The sequence below is a fragment of the Stegodyphus dumicola genome, chromosome 9, assembly GCF_044657685.1.
Source record: "Stegodyphus dumicola isolate Sdum_Otavi_A_Nest chromosome 9, ASM4465768v1".
NCBI lineage: Eukaryota > Metazoa > Arthropoda > Arachnida > Araneae > Eresidae > Stegodyphus > Stegodyphus dumicola.
Window position 1 is genome coordinate 35,997,548 of NC_140776.1, and position 24,936 is coordinate 36,022,483.

The following is a 24,936-nucleotide window of genomic DNA, read 5'->3' on the forward strand; positions in this document are numbered from 1 at the left end:
TACAATGGCAAATAGCTAACATGTAGACAACACTAATTAAAATGTAAAGAAATACAACCAGATTTCTGCCCGTGGCAGTGGCCAAGATAAATCGTGACGTCACACTGTGCCGTTTCGTCGCTTCATTTTCATTGCACGGGACATACTGTGAGCTGTACTCCATTTACTCTAACTTTTGCTAAAATCGGCGTACTACTTTTGTTACCAAATATTATCGTCATGGAAAGAAATTAAATAACGAAAAATCTGCATGTATGTAGTATGTTCCTCGTATTGTGAAAAAAACCAAGATACCTAGAGCCATCAAATTTCGAATAACATAGTCTGACCCAAAGGTGATATTTAATAAATATCGCATAAAGGTATTAAAAAAAGGTATTTAATACTCACGTTTTCTATTAATATCACATAACGATATTACTAGAAAACATTTTATTTAATAAATATCTTAATATTCAAGTTAATATATAAAAGCTAATAATGAAAAGACAATCTTTTTTAGTTATCTTATTAAGAAAGCTAAACATTGATATAATGAACTGAGAACAGATTGAACATTAAAAAAAAATGTCATAAAAAATGTAAAACTTCATTTTTGTAAAATTGTTTCTTATTAACAAAATTCTCAGGAATATTTAAATTAGCCTAACTAAAAGTATTGGCCAGATAATTTAGAATTATTGCATTATCAAGAGATAAATTTGTAACACACTGTGTAAAACTAATCTAGGCACGTTCATCAAATAAAATTCGAAAGTTAAATAAACGCTTGAAGTTCCTCCTTTTCCTTACCTGTTTGCTTATTACTTTGGTTATTATAATTACGCTGTTAGGAAAATCAATGCTTCCAGATTATTTAATTTCTCTATGAATTCTCAAATTTATTTGATTTCTCGCCACAAATTTTGCGATGAAAGAAATTACCGGTAAATAGATTCCGCTCTAAATCCTGTTGCGTTGAATCTTAATCGATTTTAAGGACAGTCTAAATCTCAGTAGTATTTTATATTACACAATGGTAAATATGTTTCGTTCTAAATCCTATTGAGTTGAATTTTAATCTATTTTAAGTGTAGTCTGAATCTCAGTAGTGTTTTATACTACATATTTTCATTTTGAATCAAAATATAATAAACTGATTACATGATTACTATGTAAATCATGTAATCAATTTATTATATTTTGAAGTAATCAATTTTATGTTGATTTAAATAAAAAACAAAGTGACATTTTTTAATGAATAGTTATTTAAATCAAACACCTCTATTACACGTTAGAAAATATACTAGCAAGCAAACCCGCCAGATTAGTGGGCTGTGGCAAAGCAAAATAAGTTCTATATACACTTGAAACGAAAATGGGTAAAAACATTTCTACATGAATCAATTCATTTTCCCAGGAGCAACTAATTCGTAAATAGTTTTATTGTTGCCAGACCAGGAAACGTTTGACACATCTTACGTACAAGTTAATACCAAAGCGTAAGACGTCGTGATTTAAAATTTAATGTAATAAAAAAAATACCCCCCCCCAAAAAAAAAAAAAAAAAAAGAAAAAAAAGAAAAAAAAAATCAAGCTTTCAGATTTTACATCACTCTCAAAGGGGTGTTTCTTCAAAGTTTTCGTGTGTTACTTTTGTTTATTAAATATCATGTTCTTCGCATGTAAACCATAAAATTCAATTCAACAGCAATATCGCAAAATAATTTTAAAATGAGCATATCTTTAGAATTTCCGATACACAGCCTAGTGCTCTGGAGACAATTTTTTTCCCGTGCAGATTGCCATTCCTTGCTTTAAAATCGTGGATTTTTTAATCAAAAAATCCTTAAAGTTTTATAAAATATGAAACATATAATAAGACAAATTCCATATTCCAAATTTGGGCCTCCAGATGCCCATAGTTGGGTGGAAACGTACGTTATTCAAAATTTGATGGCTCTACGTGCAGTTGTTTTATCACCATGGGAGAAACATACATACATTTATGTAGATTCTTCATTATTTAATTTCTTTATAGTACAGGGCTGTAATATTTGGTGGCAACAGTTTGAAAAGTGAATTAGATTTATCGTGAATCAACGCAAAATGCCAAAACGAGACTAATAGCTCATCCGGGCTAACGCCTTTTGGGCTAATAAAAGGTTTTTTTCAATATCAATAAAATAATTAAGGTGACAATGACATATCGTGTCAATTAGCCTAACCTGAAAGAAAAAAGTTGCAAACAGCAGCTATTTATTTAAAATTCTGAAATTAACGAAACATTTCGACAAACAATGGCTTCACAAGCAATCGCACGCTTATGTCAGATCAGAATATGACCTTATAATAATATGTTTAATGCTTGGCATTGCTGTTTCTATATAATATTTTGTAAAATTTGCAAACTTTTTGATTAAAAAACTTTACGATTTGATAGCGAGCAGTAGAAACACTTTTCGAAATATGTTTATCTCCAACGCAACGCAAGGCTTGCCACTCAGGAAATGAGTACAAAAATTAGCTTTTTCATACTTTTTAATTAATATATTATCTGATTAAAGTTGTACGAAGATGAGAATAGTCGATATGTCTTTTCATGAATATGTGGAATCCGGAGGGGTACCTCTATCAAAACTCAACTCTTCGCCGTCCCGGAGAAAAGACAGTCACGCACAGACAGACAGACGCGCATAGATTATAATAATATAGATTAGGAAAAAAAAAAAAAACAGCAGTTTATTTTTATAATGATTATGTCTCTATGATGTGTCTGTGCTATAGAATATGTGTGTCTATTGTGTCTATGGACACAGATATGGGTTATAGAATATGTGTGTCTAGTCTATTGTGTCTATAGACACACAGATATGGGTTATAGAATATGTGTGTCTAAAAATATGTATTTGTATCTATGATAAATTTGCATGCATACCTTGTGCGCTTATATAAAAATAAAAATCATATGCAAGGTTATTAAAAATTCAATGAAACATTTTAAAATCTTATGTCACATAATCTCCCCAATGGATGGTGGGGTTAGTTGATCATGGCAACACTTTCAGAATACCGAAAGAATTAGACACTTTATAGAGTTTATTTTTCGAATTATTATTCATATTACGATAATTCATAGTAGTCATTCATCTATTCGGTTTGTATATAGGCGGCAACTGTATAACCGGTAGTAAATGTAACCTGTTTTTTTCATTGCGGATGCACAAAAACCACAAACCCCTTCCGCTTTGATAATGCAGACGCGATAGCAAACAAGATTCCAGAAGGAAGCACCTGTTTCCAATATTATCAGTAAATGTTAGGGAAATTCTCTGTTTACTCCACTCCCTACTAATCTAAGGGATCTTTTCAGCCCTGACATCTATGCTCGACTTTGACTGATCATGACATTTATGCTTAGCATATAATGATCAACTCAATCTGACCAGTGCATTGGCACGCTGGATAGTAATAGAATGAATGGTGATAAGAGTAGGATCTGAAATGAGTTATCTGCTTATCATCGCATCAGCAAAGGTGGACAGGTTAGCATTTTTGAAAACATTTATGTATTGAAATTTTATCATATTAAGTTTTTTCTCCTACAGAACATGCGTTAATTTAAAACTGCGATTGCGATGCGAGTGACGAATGTGTGGTTACGAGTAGTGGGAACAAATTCAGATATTTTCTCGATGCGGTAACTCGTTGTTAGTCAATTTCTTTGACCGTGCTGTGTTTGAAACGTTGATTTAAAATACTCTTAATAATAACATAGCAACATTAATATGTATTATGATTAAGGCGGCCCACCAGCGGCCAAGCGGTAAAGTCGCTGAACACTGGTAGCTCGGTCCGAGGTTCGAATTCGGCGAACGGGCTGGCTGCATTGGCGATTTCACGGTTTTTTTCCATGTGTAACGTGTATGAAAGTAAATTTCCCTTAAAAAGTCTTCCACGAAGGCATCCCTCCCCTTTGGCAGAGAGCCCTCGAAACTTTACCGTAATTCACATAAACCAAACCATGCTTAACCAGTGTTAAAAATGTAAGAATATACTAAATTTTTGCGCTTATTCTCTTTAAGTAGAATGTGAGATTTCTATACTTTCCTAGAGCTGAAATTTGTCTTTTTTAAATTTAGTTCAACCGCTACTGTTTGCTGTATATCATTTGCCTTTTGATTATTTTCTTTTCATTATAACAGTAGAATCAAATGAAATATACGTATTTTAAAAGCCGTGAGGCTGTATTTTAATGAAATTTAAATGCAGAAATAAGTGTGTGTGTGTGATTAGGGCAAAGCCTCGAGGGCTATCTGCCTAAGGGGAGGGATGCCTTCGTGGAGGACTTTCTAAGGGAAACTGGCTCGTATACACGTTACACATGGGGAAAACCACGAAAACGCCCATGCAGCCAGCCCGTTCGCGGGATTCGAACCTCGGACCGAACTACCAGTGTTCAGCGACTTTACCGCTCGGCCGCTGGTGGGCCACAGAAATAAGTGGAAAATGTAATTTGAGTGTTATTCCTTTTACCTTAACATATATTTCTATCATTAATTTAAATTATTATAAGGAAAAAATCTGTTTTTGATAGTTTTTATTGTTTTTAAAGCGTATTGATGTATTCAAATGGAATCTTCATGAAACATGAAAAATGTGAATTCTCATACATAAGCTTGCTACAGTCAATTGTTTTATAGGATTAAACTACAGACAGCAGAGCAGAAAAAAAGTTACATTCCAAACTTTGATAAACGTGGCATTCAAACCCATACTATCTTAAATGTTCATGGTTCAAAGCTAAACTTGAAAGTGCTTTGTTTTCAGTTTATCATCTGACAGTAAATATTTAAAAATAATTAAATGTATTAAAAAATTAAGAAATTCGGAGAAAGGTATTAATAGCATTCTAGTATTTGTAGGTTAATATATTAATCAGAAATTAATTAAATTATTTTTTTAGTTTCCCTTCTAGTTATATAATAAGTTAACTAAATATAGTTTATATAACACTGCTGAATAAGTATATTAGGATATTAACATTTCTCTCAGTATCAACTACGACGAACAAGTTTTCATTCTTTGAGCTTATAGATGGTACCAGCTGGAAATAAGGAAATTGTTTTATTATAGTTTTTCTCCTTCAATCGCAAGATATTCTCAGTACTCTATACCTTATTGAAGAAGTTAAACAACTGAAATCAGCCTAAAACTCGTAAATTTTGCAGGAGTAGTTTCGATGGTTTGAATACAGAACCAATTCTTGCCAAATTGTAAATGAACGAGATAGAATACGGTGATAATATAAGAATGACTTGAAAGAAGTTAAGTTACTGGCAACATGTATTGACGAAACAAGAAAACAAAAGCATAATTTCCTCAAAGTCTGATGGTAAAGATGGATTAGAATTAGGTTCGTTAAGTAGAAAAGAAAAATTTTTTGAATGAAAAACGCCTCTAGAAAATCTGCTTCTCCAATGGAAGATTTCTTTGATAATTTTGGCTCTCGATAAATGGAATGTGTGATTTTCTGACGAACAGTGATGGGAAACAAAGGATTTCTGTGTTTCCTTTAACGCGTTAAAGTATATGAGACATATGCTAGGAAAAAGGAAACCCAGAAGTCCTGTGTTACCCAGCACTGTTGGTCAGAAAAATCACACTTTCGATTTTTCTGCAGGCACAATTGTCAAAAATCACCTTCCACTGGAGAATTGGATTTACTAGAGGCGTTTGACATTCAAAAAATCCTTTTTTTCTAAATAACGAACCTGATTCTTATCCATGTTTACCATCAGATTTTAAGGAAATTATATTTTAGTTTTCTTGTTCGTCAACAGATGTCGCCAGTAGCTTGATTTATTTCCAGCCATTTTTCGATTATCATAGTTTATCTAGTTCATTTGCAATTTGGCAGCTGAAGGAGATGGCGCTGTTGTTAAACCATCGAAACTAGTCCTGCAGAATTTATACATACATTATGCTGATTCTTGTCGTTTAACTTCTCCAATAATTGTTATTTGGCGTGTTATTTTAACCTAAAAATATCTATATCTTTTTTGTAGATTATTGGCAACTGAAGAAATTTTTTTCGCGTTTCTATACCATAATGTTTAATAGACAACAAGGTTTATTAATAATAATAATGAGTTCAATAGTAATTTATCATGGTAATGGTATGGTCAACTAGGTATCCTGCCTTTCCACAGTTCGATATTTAACTGGGGGAAAATATAAGGAATTATTGCATCCCCGAGCTGCTATTTTAGTGCAAGCTAGCAAACCGGAAGATCTGCATTTCAAATCTTGAGGAAAGAATAATTATAGTTCACATACCCCGCCTCGAAAAACCTCACAGTCTACTATGGAGGGATACAACAACACTTCTATTTAAGCAGATGTCTCACAAAAGGCGATTATCGATGATAGAGATTATCGATTTTCATGATGTTTTTAATCTATTGGAGGATTACATTGAAGGCTGCTAAGAAAAAAAAATGAAATAGCTTTGTATGCTTTGATTATTTTCTAGAATTACAAATTGTATACCAAAAAAGCAACGATGAACAAAACCCAGAAAAACATTATTTTACATTTAGTTTTCCAAATTCAATTCGAATAATGTTATAAAAAAGAGTATACAGATTTTATGGTGTAAGAGGGAAAAAAAAATCATCCGTGTACTATAAACTTCGCTTAGCGACTGCATATGACTTACTCTTCTTTCCATCCAACTAAGTAAATTAATTAATTTTGTGCTCTGATTAATTACTTCTTTCTTAAAACAGATTAAACTTCATAAATTAAACAACCATTATATTTACTAGATTATGCCCTAATTATTTTATTAAATTACTACGTAATTGCTTTGACTTGCTTACAGAATTCAATGATTCATCCAAGGATTTTACTGGAATTTTTCTGTATTAAAAGCAGGCATTAATACTTTTTTAAAAATGCTCTTCACCAGCCAGCTTCAACCGAGAGTTTTTTTTTTTTTTTTTTTTTTTCATTGGTTCATTTTGATGTAAACACCTAACGTTAGACACAGCTCACAACTTCATTTTAGTTTTAGATCAAGGCTAGAATATATTAATTGAATTTTCCTGCAAACTGCAACTAATGACATCTTCTGGACGAAATATATTATCTTATTATTATTCATACTTTTCCATTGACCAAAGAAATTTCCTGAATTGGTTTGTTAAAGTAAACTAATAAAATGACTAGTGATGTCATATTAATCATTATATGACTCTATTAAATTGATGATATTAAAGTTTAAATTGAATTTATAATTCTGAAGTCTCAGATTTTGTAATTTATTAGCCAGAATTTAACACAAGCCAATGAATATACTGGAATGTTATCGAAAATTTGCAACTATCTAGTTATACTTTGACACAAAGTCAATGAATATACTTGATGTTATCTTTCCGTGGTATGGGAAACGAATAAACGTTGCATTATTAAAATTCCTCAGGTGGGTAGACATGAAATTAGACCAAAATAGTTATAAGGCAATTTCTACCTCTTTTCAGTTAGCATTGCCATGTAAATGGAACAACATCTGACACGTAATTTGGATGGTCCGGAGTATAAATTCCGGTCAAGGAGTTGCACATTTTTTATGTTTCCTGATATCGATAAACAAAATGACTCTACACATTATAAACCGTAAAAAAGTGACGTGGATTACCCTTATTATAATATATCACGTTGAGGATTGAATAAAAATATGCATTCTTGCAAGAATGACTTAACCCTTTGAAACCTAAAACGCCGAGACAGCCTTTCATTCAGACGACCACAACCGAACAAAATGACCGAGTTTACGATCTTGCTTTCTTCCCCCTAAAGCAAGGATGTCAAACTCGCGGCCCACAACAAATATTTTTGCGGCCCGGACAATATAACGGCAAATAATAATATATAATAATAAAATAACATATCGAGGAAGAAAAAAATGAAATGTTTACTGCTAAGTAATTAACGATAATTTATTCAGTGTTGTTAGATTACTCACAGCAAGCTGACGCACACACTACTTAAATTACACATGCGTGTGAGTAGCTTGCGTTCAGCTACCTTCGGCTTTTGGGTGACACGTGCACTCAGAACTTGTACGCATCCCCCGATAGCCGAATGTGGCCGAACTCAGTTTTCAATAATAGTTTTGTACGATATATTGGTACTTTGCTTTTATTAATTATTACTTAATTCATATTGTTACGGATTTCATAGTTATTTATTTATTTAAGTTTTTTTTTTTTTAATTTAGAATTGTAATTAGATTTGCTTCATGTTGCCTTAGCAACGCAGACGATTTTTGAAAAGACAGCTGCGTTGGAAGGTTAAAAATAGAACAGCGCGTGCATTTAATACCTAATAAATAAATATCTCGTAATTGCTGTTGCCATCCACAAAAATCCAGATATTTATAGATGTTTCCAGTATATTCGAGAAATTAATTATAAAGCTTATAAAAGCCGAGAACAAACAACTCATCTCAGTAGTAGCTGTAGTTCAAGCGAACTGTTTGTTTACTTAATGTTGTGATTGATTTGTAGCGATTTTGCTGTGAGATAGAATTAGTTTATCTGTTTTGAATTGATTTTTGCTAAACTTTTGACATTTTGTGATATTGTTAGAATATTTTTGAAGAAATATTTCAGCATTTTGATTTATCTCTTGTGGAAAGAATAAATTTTTGTTAACTTTTTAACGTTAACCGTGTTTATTCCAGCCCTTTGTATTCAGTATGTCTATATCAAAACCAAGTGGTAGCAAAATTAAACGAAAAATTGCTGACGAACATAGAATATTCCAAGTAAAATGGGAATTAGAATATTTTTGCTGTGAAATAAAAGATAAAATAAGCTGCTTGATATGTAATAATACTATTAATGTACCAAAGTTATATAATATTAAACTTCATTACGAACAACACAAATCGAAATATAACAATTACGAAGGATTAATGAGAGAAGAAAAGTTGAAAGAGCTCAAGTTAGGAGTGAAAAAGCAACAGTCCATGTTTAGTAAAGTATTGCAAGAAAGTGAAGCGGCGTACATGCAAGCTACGTCTTGTCCGAGTTGATAGCTAAACATTCGAAGCCTTTTACTGACGGTGATTTCATCAAGGAATTCCTAATGAAAGCTGGAGAAATTGTTTGTCCTGGAAATGTGAAGGCTTTTCAATCAATTTCATTGTTTCGAAATAGAGTTTCAGAAAGAGTTACTGATTTAGCCGCGAATTTAAGTGATCAGATCAAAGCAAAATCATCTAGTTTTGAAAGTTTCTCCATTGCCTGTGACGAGAGCACGGACATTAGTGACAAAGCTCAATTAGCAGTGTTCCTTTGTTCTTGTGACAAGAATTTTAACATTTTTGAGGAATTACTGGAACTAATACCGATGCCTGGTACTACCACAGGAGAAGATATATTTACTTGTGTTTTTGGACTTCTGCAGAAATACAATCTACCTTTGGCAAAATTAAATTCTGTAGCTACAGATGGCGCTCCATCAATGACCGGGAAAAACAATGGCTTCGTAGCATTACTAAGAAAAAAACTTAGTGAAATTCACGGTTCAAACATTCCTCATATGCATTGTATTATACATCAAGAAGTTCTATGCACGAAAGTAATACATATGGAGAATGTTTCGTCATATATAAAAAAGTTATAAATTTTATAATATCTCGAGGTTTAAATCAGCGTCAATTCACTGCTTTCTTAAGTGAGTTAGATAGTGAATATTTGGGTTTGTCCTACTATACCGAGGTACGTTGGTTATCTTGCTCCAAGATTCTCAAACAATTCTGGGATTTGAAAGAAGAAATATGTCAGTTTTTAAAAACGAAAAATCAAGACGTAAGTTTGTTTTACGATCCAATATGGATACAAGATTTATCTTTTTTGGTTGATATAACCAAACACTTAACCGATTTAAATTTATCGTTACAAGGAAAAGATCATATCATTACGAACATGTTTGACATAATTAAAGCATTCAAATGTCAACTAGTTCTTTGGGAAAAACAACTTAAAAATGAAGATTTGACGCACTTCCCGACGTGCAGCATGTACAAATCAAGTTTAGATGATACTTGTTCGTATCAAAAATACGCAGAAAAAAAATTGCAAATTTAACAACTGAATTTGAAACGAGGTTTAATGATTTTAGTTCCCTCGAAGAATTTTTTTTTTTGTTTTGTTTTCTTCGATTTTTTTCCCAATAAGTATTGACTCAGTACCCAGCCATATGCAAATGGAGGTGATCGAGATTCAATGCAACTCAAATTTGAAAGCAAAATTCATTGAAGTGGGCGTGCCTGAATTTTACAAATATTTACCAGCCAATTCGCATATGAAATTATTTCCATGTTTGGTAGCACTTATCGGTGCGAGCAGTTATTTTCAGTCATGAAAGGTAATAAGTCTCCTATTAGAAACCGTATTAATGATGCTCACCTTGGGTCAGCGTTGAAAGTTATCACTGCAAACAAAATTTCTCCCGAAATAGGAAAGATAATAGCAGAGAAGTGATATCAAGTATCAGGACGTAAACATTAAATTTTTCTTGTTCTTTTCTATATAAATATATATATATGTTTATTATTGTATTATTCGAAATAAATCTACGTTTCTATGAATATTGATTTTTTTTTTTGCGGCCCGCCTAAAGTTAAACCTTGTTTGTTTGGCGCAAGTGTACCTATGAGTTTGACATCCCTGCCCTAAAGCATGCAGTAGCAGGTGAAGTTCCCCAAAATGCATTTTATCATTTAATTGAAAAAAGCTTGTCCTAAAAGGCTGATGGGAGCTTCTTTGTTAGGAAGTAGAAATGATATCATTTGAAATCTTCGCATCTTTTTGTACATTAATGTACCGGGAGAGGAGGGGCGGGGATGGACGTTTCGGTATTTTAAGCATACTGATTAGCGAAGGCTTCAGTTTTCTAAGGGTTAAACACTATTTTCAGTAACAAATGACACATTTTATTTAATTAAGATTTAACTGTAATAGCCGTTTCAGTGCATAAGATATTTTAGCGAAAAATTTTGATAGCGAAGTTAGATATCGTCATGCTCGCCTTAATGCCTATTGATGACTTAGATCGTAATACAGGGTGGTCAAAGAATGTGGTGGTTAATGAAAAATACTACAAGTATGAGTATGATTCTTCTAAATATATGATATATATGATCTTCTAAATTTTTATCACTGTAAGAGATCAAAGATATTGCGTAAACGGTGTTATTGCATTTTATTGTTAATCAAATCAAGGCAAAATATAAGCATTTTAACTACATTAACGTGTAAAACACTAATTTATTTATTGCATTAATTAATGTGTTTTATTATTTTTTAATATTGTTGTTTTATTATCATTTGTGCATTATTTTTATTATCTTTTTATGATTATTTTGTTATGATTTTAAATTTTATTATTGTGTTATTTTTATTATGTTATTTGTGTGTTATTTTTATTATCTGTTTATGATTATTTGTATTACCTTTTTTAATTTTATTATTATTATCGTTATTATCCTTATTATTGTTTTATTATTATTGGTGTTAATTTTATTATCTTTTTAAAACTTGAACAGTCCCGTAAAAGTATCTAAAAATGCATTAGTTTATATGCTAAAAAATCATTAAAAAATAAAAATAAGCAGTAAAACTCATATCGGTTTTACAACGTACTACACATTAAGAAAAGTTAAATGCATTTGATATATGCATTTCTATAAACATTTGGAAGATCTGGGAAGCAATAAATGTACAATGTTATGCTTAATTGCATATATATATATTTGCGAAGCAAAGCCATTCTTTGGAGCTATTAAAGTGTGAGGATCCAGATTCAGGTTTTTATTCCCCAGGTTAGGTGAACATTTTAAAGTCGAATGTCAAAGCTATATTCTTCTTCTAGATTCAATTCCCAGTAGGTACATATACGAAACAATCCTCAATTCAAATGACATCCTTAACATTACCTTAGGAAGTGTCATTCCACACTTACAAAGTGCCATTAAATGAACATTTCAAAATATAAAATATTTCTCAATGCACAACTAACGACAAAAGGATCTTCTACTATAAGTCCATTATCGACAAGCAGCCTGAAATGCACCATCAGCGCCAGATTTTATCTTTCACACTTATCACGACATCATACTCAACTATGAGCTCCACATTAGTCTTTCCATCCTTTCAACTCCTGCACCCTTCTCCCACTTCATCTTCTAAAGTGCACCGAATAGGGACCATTTTCAACGCAAAATATCAAGCCTCTTATCTTCGGGCCATTTTGAACCGAAAGCTTTCAGGGAAAACTCGCTCTCCCTTCTCGATGCTGTATACTCCCCGTTTTCCTTTTAAACAAGCATGCGCTTAATTACCGAGAAGTAGTAGAGTCCCACGTTTAACCGAGATACCCAACAAGGCCCTTGAGGCTAAGCTTTCTTCTCGTGGTTGATACGAATGAGAGAGGTTTTAACTGGAATGCTATCTTTTCCTGGCACTATTTCGGAAAATGTCGTCCCCATTACAATGTCACCGACATTGTCCAAGAACAACATCGCGCCCGGGAGAATATGTTATTTCATACTCTGGTCAAATTCTTGGAATCCTGAGATGATTATATAGAAAATGCACTTTAATGCCAAAGGAAATGTTTCTCATTTGAAACCCGAAATATGTTTCTAAAATTCTGATATTTAATGTCATATTTTAAGTATTTTTAAATTTACAGCTATCAAAATGAAAAACAAATACTGAATATTATTGTATTTTGAGTTGTTAAAATATAGAAAGGCATGAAAATTAACAATTCTAATTCGCTCATTTTAATTTTTAATTTTTTTATAACAATGTAAAAGTGTTTTTTTTAATAAATATTTATGGCAACGTTCAGTTCAAAAGCATATATGTTTCTTCCTACTTGCTTTTATATTTATTTTATCTTCTTGCTTAACTAATTTTGAATTTAATCCCCACCTTCCAACGAATGGATTTTGGGTCCTAACTAATTTCTTGTGCACTTAAAGTGATTGTTGCTTTCTAAGTGGTCGTGGATATGGAGTGATCGATTGCAACACCTGAAAAAGAATCAAAACATAATTTATTCATCAGTATTACACAGGAAAGTTCCAAAGACACGTTTAAAGCCGTCGATAAAACTACGTTAAGCACGCTGAAATAATTAAACAATTAGCAACACAGCTATTCGACTGTCAGGCTATAATGGTAAAGACAGTTTGACGGAGGGGGAAAAAAAATTAAATACAGCCCCGACTTGTTCGATTGCCCTCGGAGCTCAGCACACTCGAGATCTTCTTCACGATAAAATTCACGATACACTCAACGATGCACTCGGCTAAACACTGCTACTCCGCGTATAGGCAGGTTTTGTATAGCTTTCGACCTACCTTCTAGAACATTCAGGGGCAAACCAATAAGACTTTGTTTCAGAATATTCTCACTCAGTCTATGGCATATCACCAATTATGTCGCCAAATGGTCGCTTTCGCGTCCAATCTGGCAACCCTGTATTTCCTTGCATTTTCTGGCAACATTAAACCCGCTTTCCAGGAAGCTATCTTAACGCAACTGGGCATTTCGTAACATTATTATATACGGCTACAGCGAATTTCCGAATATGCGAAAATCAGATATAAGGAATTTTATGCATCTCTTCAATTGAAATTACGTTTAGAATTTTGATAATTTTCTCCAGACATTCTGTAAGTTTTGAATGAAAAAAATACTAATCTTACCCCTGTTTAGGCTATTGGATAGGAAAAAAGATGTCTTTATGTTGGTGTTTTGCCTTTAATACGATCTTTCTTTGTGCTCTAAGCAAGAGATAAGCGAAGCAGTTTGTGAATTATAATTCAGGTTCGCTCACCAAGTTAAAACTTTTCTGTTTATTTCACTTTGTAACACACACGTCCATTCCCGAGATTATAGAGACATGAATGGCAAGAAGTTTAGTATAAATTTACGGAAAGAGGTAGTAAGTGTACGAGTGTTTGGACCAACATCTGGCTGTATGCCAATCCCCCTTGCCTACAGGAGCAAACCGTTGCTGAAGATAAAATTATAATCGCAAGACGTCATTTGATTTGTCAGCTAAGATTTAAGCTAACGTTTAATTACCAGCCAGTAGCTTTGCTTAAAATGTATTTAAATTTGCAAATACAGTGTCAAAAGCCAATTTATTTTAACGCTAAAATTCAAGAGACTGGTTATTTGTTTTGTAATATTTTAATTTATCATTCATAGGTGGTGAGGTAAATTACATTTCAGTTAAAATTCAACAATTTGTGTCGGTTTGATTTTATCAATTAGTTAAAATATCAGTGCTAACTTAGATGATATATTATCAGTAACATTTGAGGGATGAGAGTTAGATTCAAAATAGTTAATAGGTAAAAAGAGCCCATTATAATTGTTGCAAGATTAACACCTAATTCTTGGATATTCGCAATAAACATGCCTTAGGGTACAATATGATTGATGTCCATGACCGTTGAGCCAACGAGCTTGAAAGTATTCTCTGATTCCATTCACATTCTTTAATTCAGCTTCCAAATAGAGCTTTATTCAAGACTGATGATATAATGGAAATTGTGAAATTTTCTGTGTTTTGATAAAGAGGGAGTAATGAGTAGATTCCAGAAAGCTTGGGAATATTATTAGGTCGTCTTTTATGGAATGAAAATGTTTGATCCTTATTGCTATATTTATAGAATTTGAAACATTCGAATTTCTGTCTTCCGAATAGGTAGGTTGCATTCTTTAGGTCTTTTCAAGATTTAGTATATGCTTTATGAAGCCAAATAAAAATAACCTACTTTTGTTGACTAACCAGATATATATTGGGGTAAATGCATACTATGTCATTGACATTGAATAAAGTAGATTAGTGATTGAATTGTCTTAATAAGTTTTCCCGTTCACATTTCGAAACTTGGTATATTTTTTGATAGAACTTCATTCAAAGTGTATTGGTGAAAATTTTCTGTGTCAAACATTCATAATTCATTCCATGGCGAGCTGTAAATGTAAAAGCTTCTGCACTGAAGACAAAATGAGGATTTAGAATGGAATTGGTTGGAATTCAAATGGTTTCCATTTGAAATTTCATATGATTTGGAGAGAGCCCAAAGATCACTCATGTGACTGTCCCTTTTGTACAGTGAAAACGTAAGGATACAACAAGAAAAATAACTATGATAGAGTATCCCAATTTACTAATCAGCGACAAGCGTATTGTTTCACTCAACTGAACTCCCAGTATCAGTTTCCAAAGAAATATCCTCTTTGAAAATACAGGAATACGATTCTGGTGAATATCAAATTGACCCTCAAAGACAAAGATTTTGAAATTGAAGAGGCTGATTTCGTTCGTAAGGGATTTGACCAGCATGAGTTGAATGATTTGGTACGATCTAAAAAAGCTTCAGAGCAGTTAGCATGAAAACTGCATAGGAAAAACGTGCTTAGAAAAGGAGTTAAAGTATCTTATTTTCGATCAAGAGAAATCGCGATTCTGGAATATTTTCGAAGTGATGATGGATTTGTGTATTGTGGTAACATACATGAATTAATAGAAAAGTTGGGAATTTCAGCCTATAATGCAACTCAATGTCGATTGTTCATCGAATAGCTCAATATGCAGACATAAAGAAAGTCATTGATTTGTTGCAACATCACATGCAACAATGGATCATCTGACCTTAAAATGTTCTTCCTCCTGGGCCAAGAATGCGGATTTACCAAGTATACCTGTTTGCTGTGTTTGTGGGTTCTGCGTTCTTGAAAATACACAAGCACAGAATTAAAGGGAAATTGCCTAGCAAATTTCGGTCGTTTTCAAAATGCTTGGTTGCAACATGAACATCAAACTGCATTTTGTACATAGCTATTTTGTTACATTCCCGAAAAATTCTTTCGTGCAGTTAGTGATGAGCAGGCTGATTGAATCCACCAATTTTCGAATGCTATGGAAGCACAGAACCAAGGTAAATTGGTCTGTGAATACGACGGCTGACTATTGCTGAAGCATGAAGAGAAAAGGCTTGATTTATTCAGTAAATTTTATTTTAATTTTAAAGGTTTGTTTTAATTTTAAAGGATTATTTTAATTTTATAACCTATAAGGTTTATTTTAATTTTATAACCATTATTTTTTAATTTGAAACCATTTCCTTTAAATTCTTGTTTCCTACTTACAACTCTCTGCTAGAATGAGCTTTTAGTATCGTGTTGCATATAAATGAGGTATAAGGACTATTTAAGGAAGGTTCAGCTTACTTTAATAGGACAGTTTTGGAGTCCTTAGTGCCACGTGTTTGCCGTCAGGCTACTTCGTTATTAAGCTAATTACGCTCGACCGTATTGTGAGTGCCTATTGATGATCGCCGGGTAATTTAATTAAGTACGTTAGGTAGTTGTATTTAGTTATTAGTAGTTGTATTTACCACCTACGTTAGGTAGTTGTATTTAGCTTCGACTAGGTCAATTTAGTTTAGCATTAAATTAGTTTCATATTTTCTTATCTTGATTTAAAGCCCAAGTAGAGGCTTTCCTGTAAGCCTGAGAATGAGCCAACTCTTATTATTTCTTTGGGTGCATAAAAGGGTATTTTAACCCTTCTCTGGGCTTTTTTGTTAAACACTTGAACTCAGGGATAAGTCGCTAAGAAGTTCAATAGGTTCGTCTATGTTCAGCATAGACGAAGTAGTTAGGAACATTATAAGCTATAAGCGAAAATTTTTACTTAAATATGTATATCACTTTTTGAATAAAGACACTTTATTATTTGTATGAACAAAATGTAGCTTGGAAGATTGTATATAGCACTTGTATGAATCAAACTAATTTTTGTGAATCGTATAATTAGTCCCCCTTTATTTTCCATTATATCTCTATTTTGTATGAATGTTCAGACAAAGAGAGGATATCCTGCAGCTTAGAAAATTAACTTGATAGACACAACTGATATTACTTTTGGATTTAGAGTCCAAATGTTAATCAAAAACAAGTGGCAGATCTAAGAGAACGAAATCGCTCTTCCCTACTGTTATAGATAAAGTAAAAAAAATATATATATATATATATATATATATATATATTATTATATACTAAATGAAGACATTTTACGAACTGACAAGGCTAATTAAGGCCATAGTTCATAATTATTCTTTATTTTCATAATCATATTCTTTGATAATTTTCTATCATTCAATAACAATATAATTTATTTCACTTTATTGTAACAAATTTACATTAGCTATGAGTAATAATAGGAAATACGTAATATTTTCTTCTGTTTTTGTTGCAATTATTACTATTTATTTCTATAATATTTATATTGCCGCCTCAATATCTACAGTTACACGGATTTCTTAGATAAAAGCTTTCTATTGTAAAGAATATCAGCCTTAAGAAATTCATTCTCATAAAAAAACGTGTAGGCTTGTAGAGCCTCACTTTCTTTGGGAATATAGAATGGTGAACTCTAGAAAGAACGCAGAGGAATAATCCACATGTCTTAAACTACAGACAGACAAAGCCCGAAGAATGGTGTAAATAACCCTTTTATTTGAATACAAAAATTAACAATTACCGAACTTGTGTTTACATAAGCCAAGCACTTATGGCTTAACAGAAGTACGTAATATTGAACTAAATTAAATGTGGTAGATTATCCTAACGGCTAACAGAATAATTTAACGCGCAGGAAAGGCTCTGGTTTGTAGAAGAACCGGATATACAAGCTAAATGGCTAGAAGTACTCAACGCCACAGAATCAAATCGCTAATAATCACAGCACAACGTGGCTTGAAATAGGCAGACACGCTCTAGCACTAGCTTTGGGGTTATACTGGTTTTCAGCAGGCGATGTATTGGCCTGTTTTTCCCAGTTCCTTAATGTATTCCAAGTTAAGCTTGACGGTTATGAATACGTAGGGTGATTTTCTCCCGTAGAGGTACATCTGAAAGAGAAAAGAATGTGAAGGACCTTGCTTCTGGATGTTAGCTGCTAGGCTGGTGTATTCAAAAAGGGAGGTACTCCTGAATGGTCCTTGATCTTATTTTAAGAGATGGGCAGCAAAAGGGCGGTATCTCTTGTCTTCTGCTAGGATCTCGTATGCTAGGATATCTGCAAAATTGGCAGGATTATTGCAGATGGATTTTTTGAAGAAATTTTCGTTCATTCTGTGAATGAAGTCCGGAATTTTTCTAACACTAAATTCCGAAATCCTTGCCTAAATAGCACTTCTTTCTACCTTAATCTGAATAAACGCCCCTTACAGACTTACTAAATAAGTACTGGCTTGGGCTCACATTGCACAGAGGAAAACTGCTTACAAAATCGAATCATTAGCTTAAGAGACATCGCGTGTTCTACATTACCTTGCTTTATTTGACATTACCATTTTTTAACCATGCGCTCACTACTGTTACCATTTTTTCTAAACATTCGTCCGTAAACATTACCACTGCTTCTTTAAGCATTCGTCGACTATAATTTCCGTAGCATTTTCATTCTTGTTTCATTATCATTACTGTTGGTTTCTTAAATATTCATCCACTACCATTTTCAGTGCTTCTTAAACACTCAGCAGCTGTTATTAGCATTGCCTTTTAAACAAACACTCGCCCATAACCGTTACCATTTGCTTTCCTAAATAATCGTCGACTACCATTTACATTTTTCCATCATAATAATCATTGTTTTCTTAAATATACGACCACCACCATTATCACTGCTTCCTAAACACTGGAACACTATTATTAGCATTGCCTTTTAAACACTCATTCATTACTGGTGATTGCCAAATATTTATCTACAACAATTCACTCTGCGTTTTCAAACATACGTCCATTACCATAATTGTTGTTTCTTAAACATTATTCCATTACGAAAACCAATGCTTCTTAAGAATGAACTCAACAGGAAGCAGTTGCAAACTTTGAAAAGCAAGGTAGCCTGAAAATAACGGCATTTATTTAAGGGTTTAAATGAAGTTTTGTGGTTATTCCTGTTTGTATAACAGTTTTCAGAAGAACTTTATAGGTTTTGGCTTCATACTTTATGATATTCATAAAAATAACGATAAAGTTTACTTAAAATAGTTTTCATTAAAGAAAATACTAAAATATTTGTCACACACAAGTAAATTATTTTTATATAATTGGTAAAGTTCCAAATTTACCTTGATGCAGATGAATTTCTTCCGAACTAAAAGCTTTTTTATTTTCTTAAAGACCATCCAATTTTCATTCCTCCAGCAAAATAGCATTCTGGAGAAAAATAGTCAAACATTCGAGAACAAAAGAAGATAAACAATTTGCATCAGTCTTTTCGCTTATATTATATTGTGTACTGTCAATTGTCTTGGTTTGACGCAAAGACAAAAAATAATTTGTCTCTAATTAGGAGTTCTTTTTAATTGCTCTTTCTCTGTCATTGCAAGGAATTGGGAAATCTAGTCTTAATTGCATTTCTTTGTATTAAGGATTCTTCCTTAATTGGATGTTTTTGTCAGAACACATTAGTAAGGAATTTGCATAGGAGTTGGAGTTGCGGAAAAATTCCTATGCAATCAAATTAATTTTGCTCCTTGTCTTCGAGATTTGTTTCGTATAACAACAGATATGTTTGTTTTAACATATTTTTGTTTTAACGTTTTGGGTATGTATGATGACGAGTTTCGTATTTTAGAAATCAAGCATTTTATTTACCATAATCATTGATTACAGTGATAATGATGCAAATCTCTGCATATTCAAAAGATTTAGTTGCTACTAAATTCAAGTAATAATGTAATTCTAAATACGTATCTGGTGAAAACAATGTCACTTCATATAAATTGTAATTAATGTTTCGTTTAATTTTTTTGTAGCTATTTGCTAAATTTGACAAAAAATATAAAGGTGATTTCTAAATACCATTTGAGTTTATGTGTTTAAAACAAAATATTCATTGTATTTGATTAATGTTTTATAGAAGGATTAAATGAATAAGGTAATAACTCACAGATCTAAAATTAATTAATCGTTAATGTTTATGTCCAGATTTAATTAATTTTAGATTTATTATACTAAAAAACTTTAGAAACAAGGTCTATTTCTGTTTGATATGAGTTGATAAATACACTAGGTTTTTCTAGGTGCATATTTTAAATGAAATATTATACATAATTTATGGGTCATATGTTTGCTATTTAGTATTTTATGAATGGATATTTTACTATTGTTTTTCATTAACTTTCAATACAAAAACAGTATTTATACCTAACTTTAAAGTTTTTTGTGCCAGTGTCTTCATTGCAGTATGAATTATAGGCGGTTTTTGCTTTTTTAAGTAATTGCATATCTATACCTTGGAATTATTATCTTTTGAAATTTTTCATGAAATTGAAATCATGAGATTATTTAATTATATCATTTGAGTGACATTAAATTTACTGAGATATTTATGTATAAAATTTCCGATTAATTTAATTTAAAAAATAAATTTATTTAATGCTAACTTCTTTCAAGTAATATTTACTTTATAATTATTTGCCACTCATTCGATTTCATTGAAATTTTCAAACAAAGTATGGATTAATTGTTTAATTATTATATTTATAGCTAAAATATCTTTGTATGTGAAAATGAAACACTTTGAAATAAATAAAAATTATATTTTATAGTTTCCATCTACTCTGAAGTAATTATAGTTATACAACCTGAATATTCTGATACAATGATATTTCAAACGGTAAAGAAATATGAGCTTTTAAAGACTGAAACTAATTAGTATTCTAAATATACCTCACATAGATTTAACTCCAACGTCATGATGATGACTAAGGGATATAAATTTGTGTAATTTTTGGTAAAAACGTTACTTACATAAAAAGTCATTTTACATAACATTTTACGGGTGACCTACTTCTGGTTTCTATACTTCTGGAGACTGAAGAAAATGCTTTAGAAATCTTATATCACTTATTCTTGAAATTCGAAAATTTTATACAAGGTATTTCTCCCGCATTCTTAGCATGCTTTCGTGGTGTAATGATCAGCATGCTAGATGTGAATTCGAGAGGAGGTCTGTGGTTTGAGTCCTGGCGAGAGCATTTCTCATTTTTCACATCTCCTGCTTCGAAAAAACCTAATGTCTCTACAATACATTTTTTCTGAGTTAGCCTAATTTTACATTTTAATCGACGAATAAATTTTTGTTCTATAAATTGGAAATTAGTCTAATATATTATGTATTCCTAGTTTAGCCTATTATATTAATACTGTAAAATTGAATACAAGAATTTGCTAAAGGAAAGAAGAAATCAAAATGAAAATAACAGGAACCAAGTCCTGCCAATGTTGCTAATATTATAAGTTATTTCTCCCACTTCCCTAGCGTGCCTTCGTGGTGTAGCGGTAGCACGCTGGGCCGGTATTCCAGAGGTCCGTGGTTCGATTCCCGGCAAAGGCGGTTGCATATTTATCATCTTTTCTGCTTCCAATAAACCTAATGACTCTACAAGTGACGCCCGAACTAAAAGGGTTGTGGATGATGATTCTCCGCACCCAGGATTTGGCGACTAGGTCATTTAAAACCCTAGTCGCCCTTTAAAAAGGGGAGTATATAAAGTATTTCTCCTACTTTCCTAACGTCCTTCGTGGTGTAGTGGTTCTGCACGCTGGGCTGGTATTCCAGAGGTCCGTGGTTCGATTCCCGGCGAAGGCATCGCAGCGATTTTTCATCTTTTCTGCTTCCAATTAACCTAATTACTTTACAATATTACAATATTAGAAATGCTTGGTTAACTTTTATTGCAACTTTTATCCTCTGCATTAGTCTTTAGGTAGATATTCTTGAAACTTCGTTGAATACAAAAGTACCCTTGAAAATACTGTGCAATCCACATTTTATTTATAAATAAGATGCTCTGAAGTTAATCTAGAAAAAAAATTGGATTTAATTAATTTCTTTAATCTCACACTCGAATTCTAAACTTAATTTTCAAATTAGATAAACAAGAACATAATGTAATACTCATATCAAATTTAAAAAAAAATATTTAATACATGAAACATAAAAAATGATTTAATACTTGAAAACGGCTTTCGTGCTTGGGGACATGTTCAATCAAAGAAGATAGCAAAAGAAATCTAAGAAAAATTCACCGGAGAATCTTCGCATTATTAATGGTTATAGAATCTTAAGTCATGAGTCTACTTTTGTTCTTCCAGGATTTCCGCCTATTGATTTTGAAATTGAATATAAGAATAATATTTTCGGGGCATTGGCAACTGATACTTTGGAAGACTGCATGAATGGAAACGTCCGCTTACCGATACTCCTCATCCAACTACTTTAGAGCCCATAAATTTCTGCCAAAAAAGACTGTGGAAAAGTCTTATCATACGATTTGCTTCACAGATGGCAGTAAAATGAAAATTAAGTTTGGTCTTGCAATTAATCCTTTTGAAGCCCAATCTATGGTTTGCCATTTTAAGCACCGTATTAGAAATGAATGCACTGGTTTTCAAGCAGAGCGTCTTGGTACTTATCTTGCCACCAAGTAGATCAAGAATAATGGGACAGCATCCTGAACGCACCATATTTGTTCTAATTCTCTTTCTTTTCTTCACCTTTCAAGCAATATTACCAACAGCAACAAATTATTACTCAAAACTTAATTAACTGACAGTTCACTTAGAAATAGGGGACCTGATATTTTTTTCGCTTATGTGCGCGGTCACCTTGGATTCTATGGAAATGATAAAGTTCATTTATTAGCTAAAGATGCTGTAATTTACCAATAAATATTGATATTTCAAAGAGTTATTGGAAGTCTTTTCATTATAAGAAGCTCTTAGCTAGATGGAATGAGGAGTATGTTTTTATCTTGTCATACTGAGAGCGCCAAAAAGTTTTTTCTTTCTGTTTACCGTAGATTACATTCTGAGTATTTTCTTTTTAAATAATTTTAAAGTATCTCAGTTTTTATCTAGTCACGGTAAATTTGTAAGTTACTTGTTTCGTTTCAATCTAAGATCAAATAATTTAGATACAATAACACGCGGAACAAATATTAATTTTGAAATCAAACAACAAAAATCAGGGTTATACTTGAATAGCCATGGGAAGGCCCCTCAATCCCATCCTGGCTGATATCTACATGTATTATTATGAATCCAAATTGTTTGACACTTGCCTCCAGAAAATCCAGTTTCTTCTGGTATGGTTCCGCTACGTAGACGATAATTTTACCCTGTTTGAAGATAATAAAGATGATTCATTGTTGAAAGTTCTTTCAACAATGAATTCCATTGATCCTGATATTCAATTCACTTTTGAACTTGAAACTTGCCTTCTCTTCCGTTTGTCGACATTTTGGTCACACGTAACACATCCAACTTCAGTACTACAATATACTGTAAACCTTCATCGGTTTGCCTTCCACCACACTTCAAATCTTGTCATCCGACTAAACAAAGTTAGCTTCATTTTATTCCTATGTTTTCCGTGCTCTTGAAGTTTGCTCCTCTAAAAGGCACACTCTTATTTTAGGAAATTATAAAACTTCTGTTGTCATTCCCTTCTTTCCATCAGTTAGCTATAAAGTTGCACGTATTTTGCAGAAATTTAACTTTCGGGTCGTTTATTCTCCCATCAATAAAATTCCGAGTTCCATACTCAAGGACCCCATTCCAGATATGAATTCCAGATATGTATTTACAGGTTCATTGCCAGTGTGGCTTAATTTACATTGGCCAAACTAAGAGAGCCTTAAAATGTCGCGTTAAGGAACATGAGGCATATGAAAAAAAGAAACACAGAAGTCTTCTGTTGTCCAACTTTTTTGGTTCTAAAAATCACACTTTCAATTTTTTGCTGCCAAAATTATTCAAAAAACATCTTCCCGTGGTGAACTGGATTTTCTTGAGGCACTTCAAATTAAAAAAAGTCTTTCTGTTCTAGTTAACGACCCTAATTCCAATCCATATATGCTTTCAGCCTTTAAATAAATTATATGTTTGTTCTGGTTTCATCAACAGATGGCAGCTTATCTCCTTTCCAGACTTTCTTAACTTATCTAGTCATTATATCTTATCTCATTCATTTGCGCTTTTGAAGCTGAGGATGATGGTTCGGTAAAACCATCAAAACTAGTCCTGTGAAAATTTCAAAATATAACGCTGATTTTTGTTGTTTGAATTCTAAATCAAATAATTTACATGAGAAGAATTGGCGTGACTTGCAAGGCGAACTTCTCTGTTTTTGTGAAGTCTAGACTGCTGTTCTATGCTTTTGCTCGTTTCATTTAGTATCATATTTAATGCTTTAGTTAACTTACTTTTGTAAGCCCGTGTTGTACATTTGTAGTGCACGGGGAGACTGTATGTGTTAAAAAATTATACGGGAATACGCTTCCCCTATTTTAGTATTAATGATAAGTGGTGGCTATTTATGATATGGAATAAAATTATTCAAACAGTATCTAATGACATGTATTCATGTTGCTTTCTTCATGGCTATTTCTTTCTAAATGTGTCAAAGATTTGTGGGCCATCCTGCATATTCATATATTTGATTAATATATATTTTAACTAATTGAGTTCCTTGCATTAAAAGTTTTCCAAATTTTTTGTATTCAATGCTCTCGCAGCTATCATTTAAATTGTTAATTGCGTCTTTTTCTTTCCAGTGGTGAAACAACCTTACAAAATTCAAGTATTTGATGAATTTACTGTCAGTGGAAATACAGCTGTTCTGAGATGTAGCATTCCTACATTTATGAAGGATTACGTCACTGTCACGTCATGGATAAGAGATGATTCTAGGACAATTGTCGATACTCCTGAAAAAGGTATGTGTTTTAAAATAAGTCCCAATAATTTCTCTTACATGTAAAATTTCATGTAA

The 24,936-nt window shown here is 32.4% G+C and overlaps 1 protein-coding gene across 2 annotated transcripts in view; it reads left to right on the forward strand.

The window, feature by feature from the left end:
- Window positions 1–24,936, forward strand: part of LOC118193346 (cell adhesion molecule Dscam1-like) — a 672,928-nt gene that overhangs the window by 257,059 nt on the left and 390,933 nt on the right. For both annotated transcript variants that reach the window (XR_015042955.1, XM_085823337.1), the window contains exon 3: window positions 24,719–24,880. Coding sequence is in view for 1 of the 2 variants with exons in the window: in XM_085823337.1 (XP_085679463.1) it covers window positions 24,719–24,880 (162 nt within the window). In the remaining variant the exon portion in view is untranslated. The remainder of the gene's footprint in view (window positions 1–24,718; window positions 24,881–24,936) is intronic.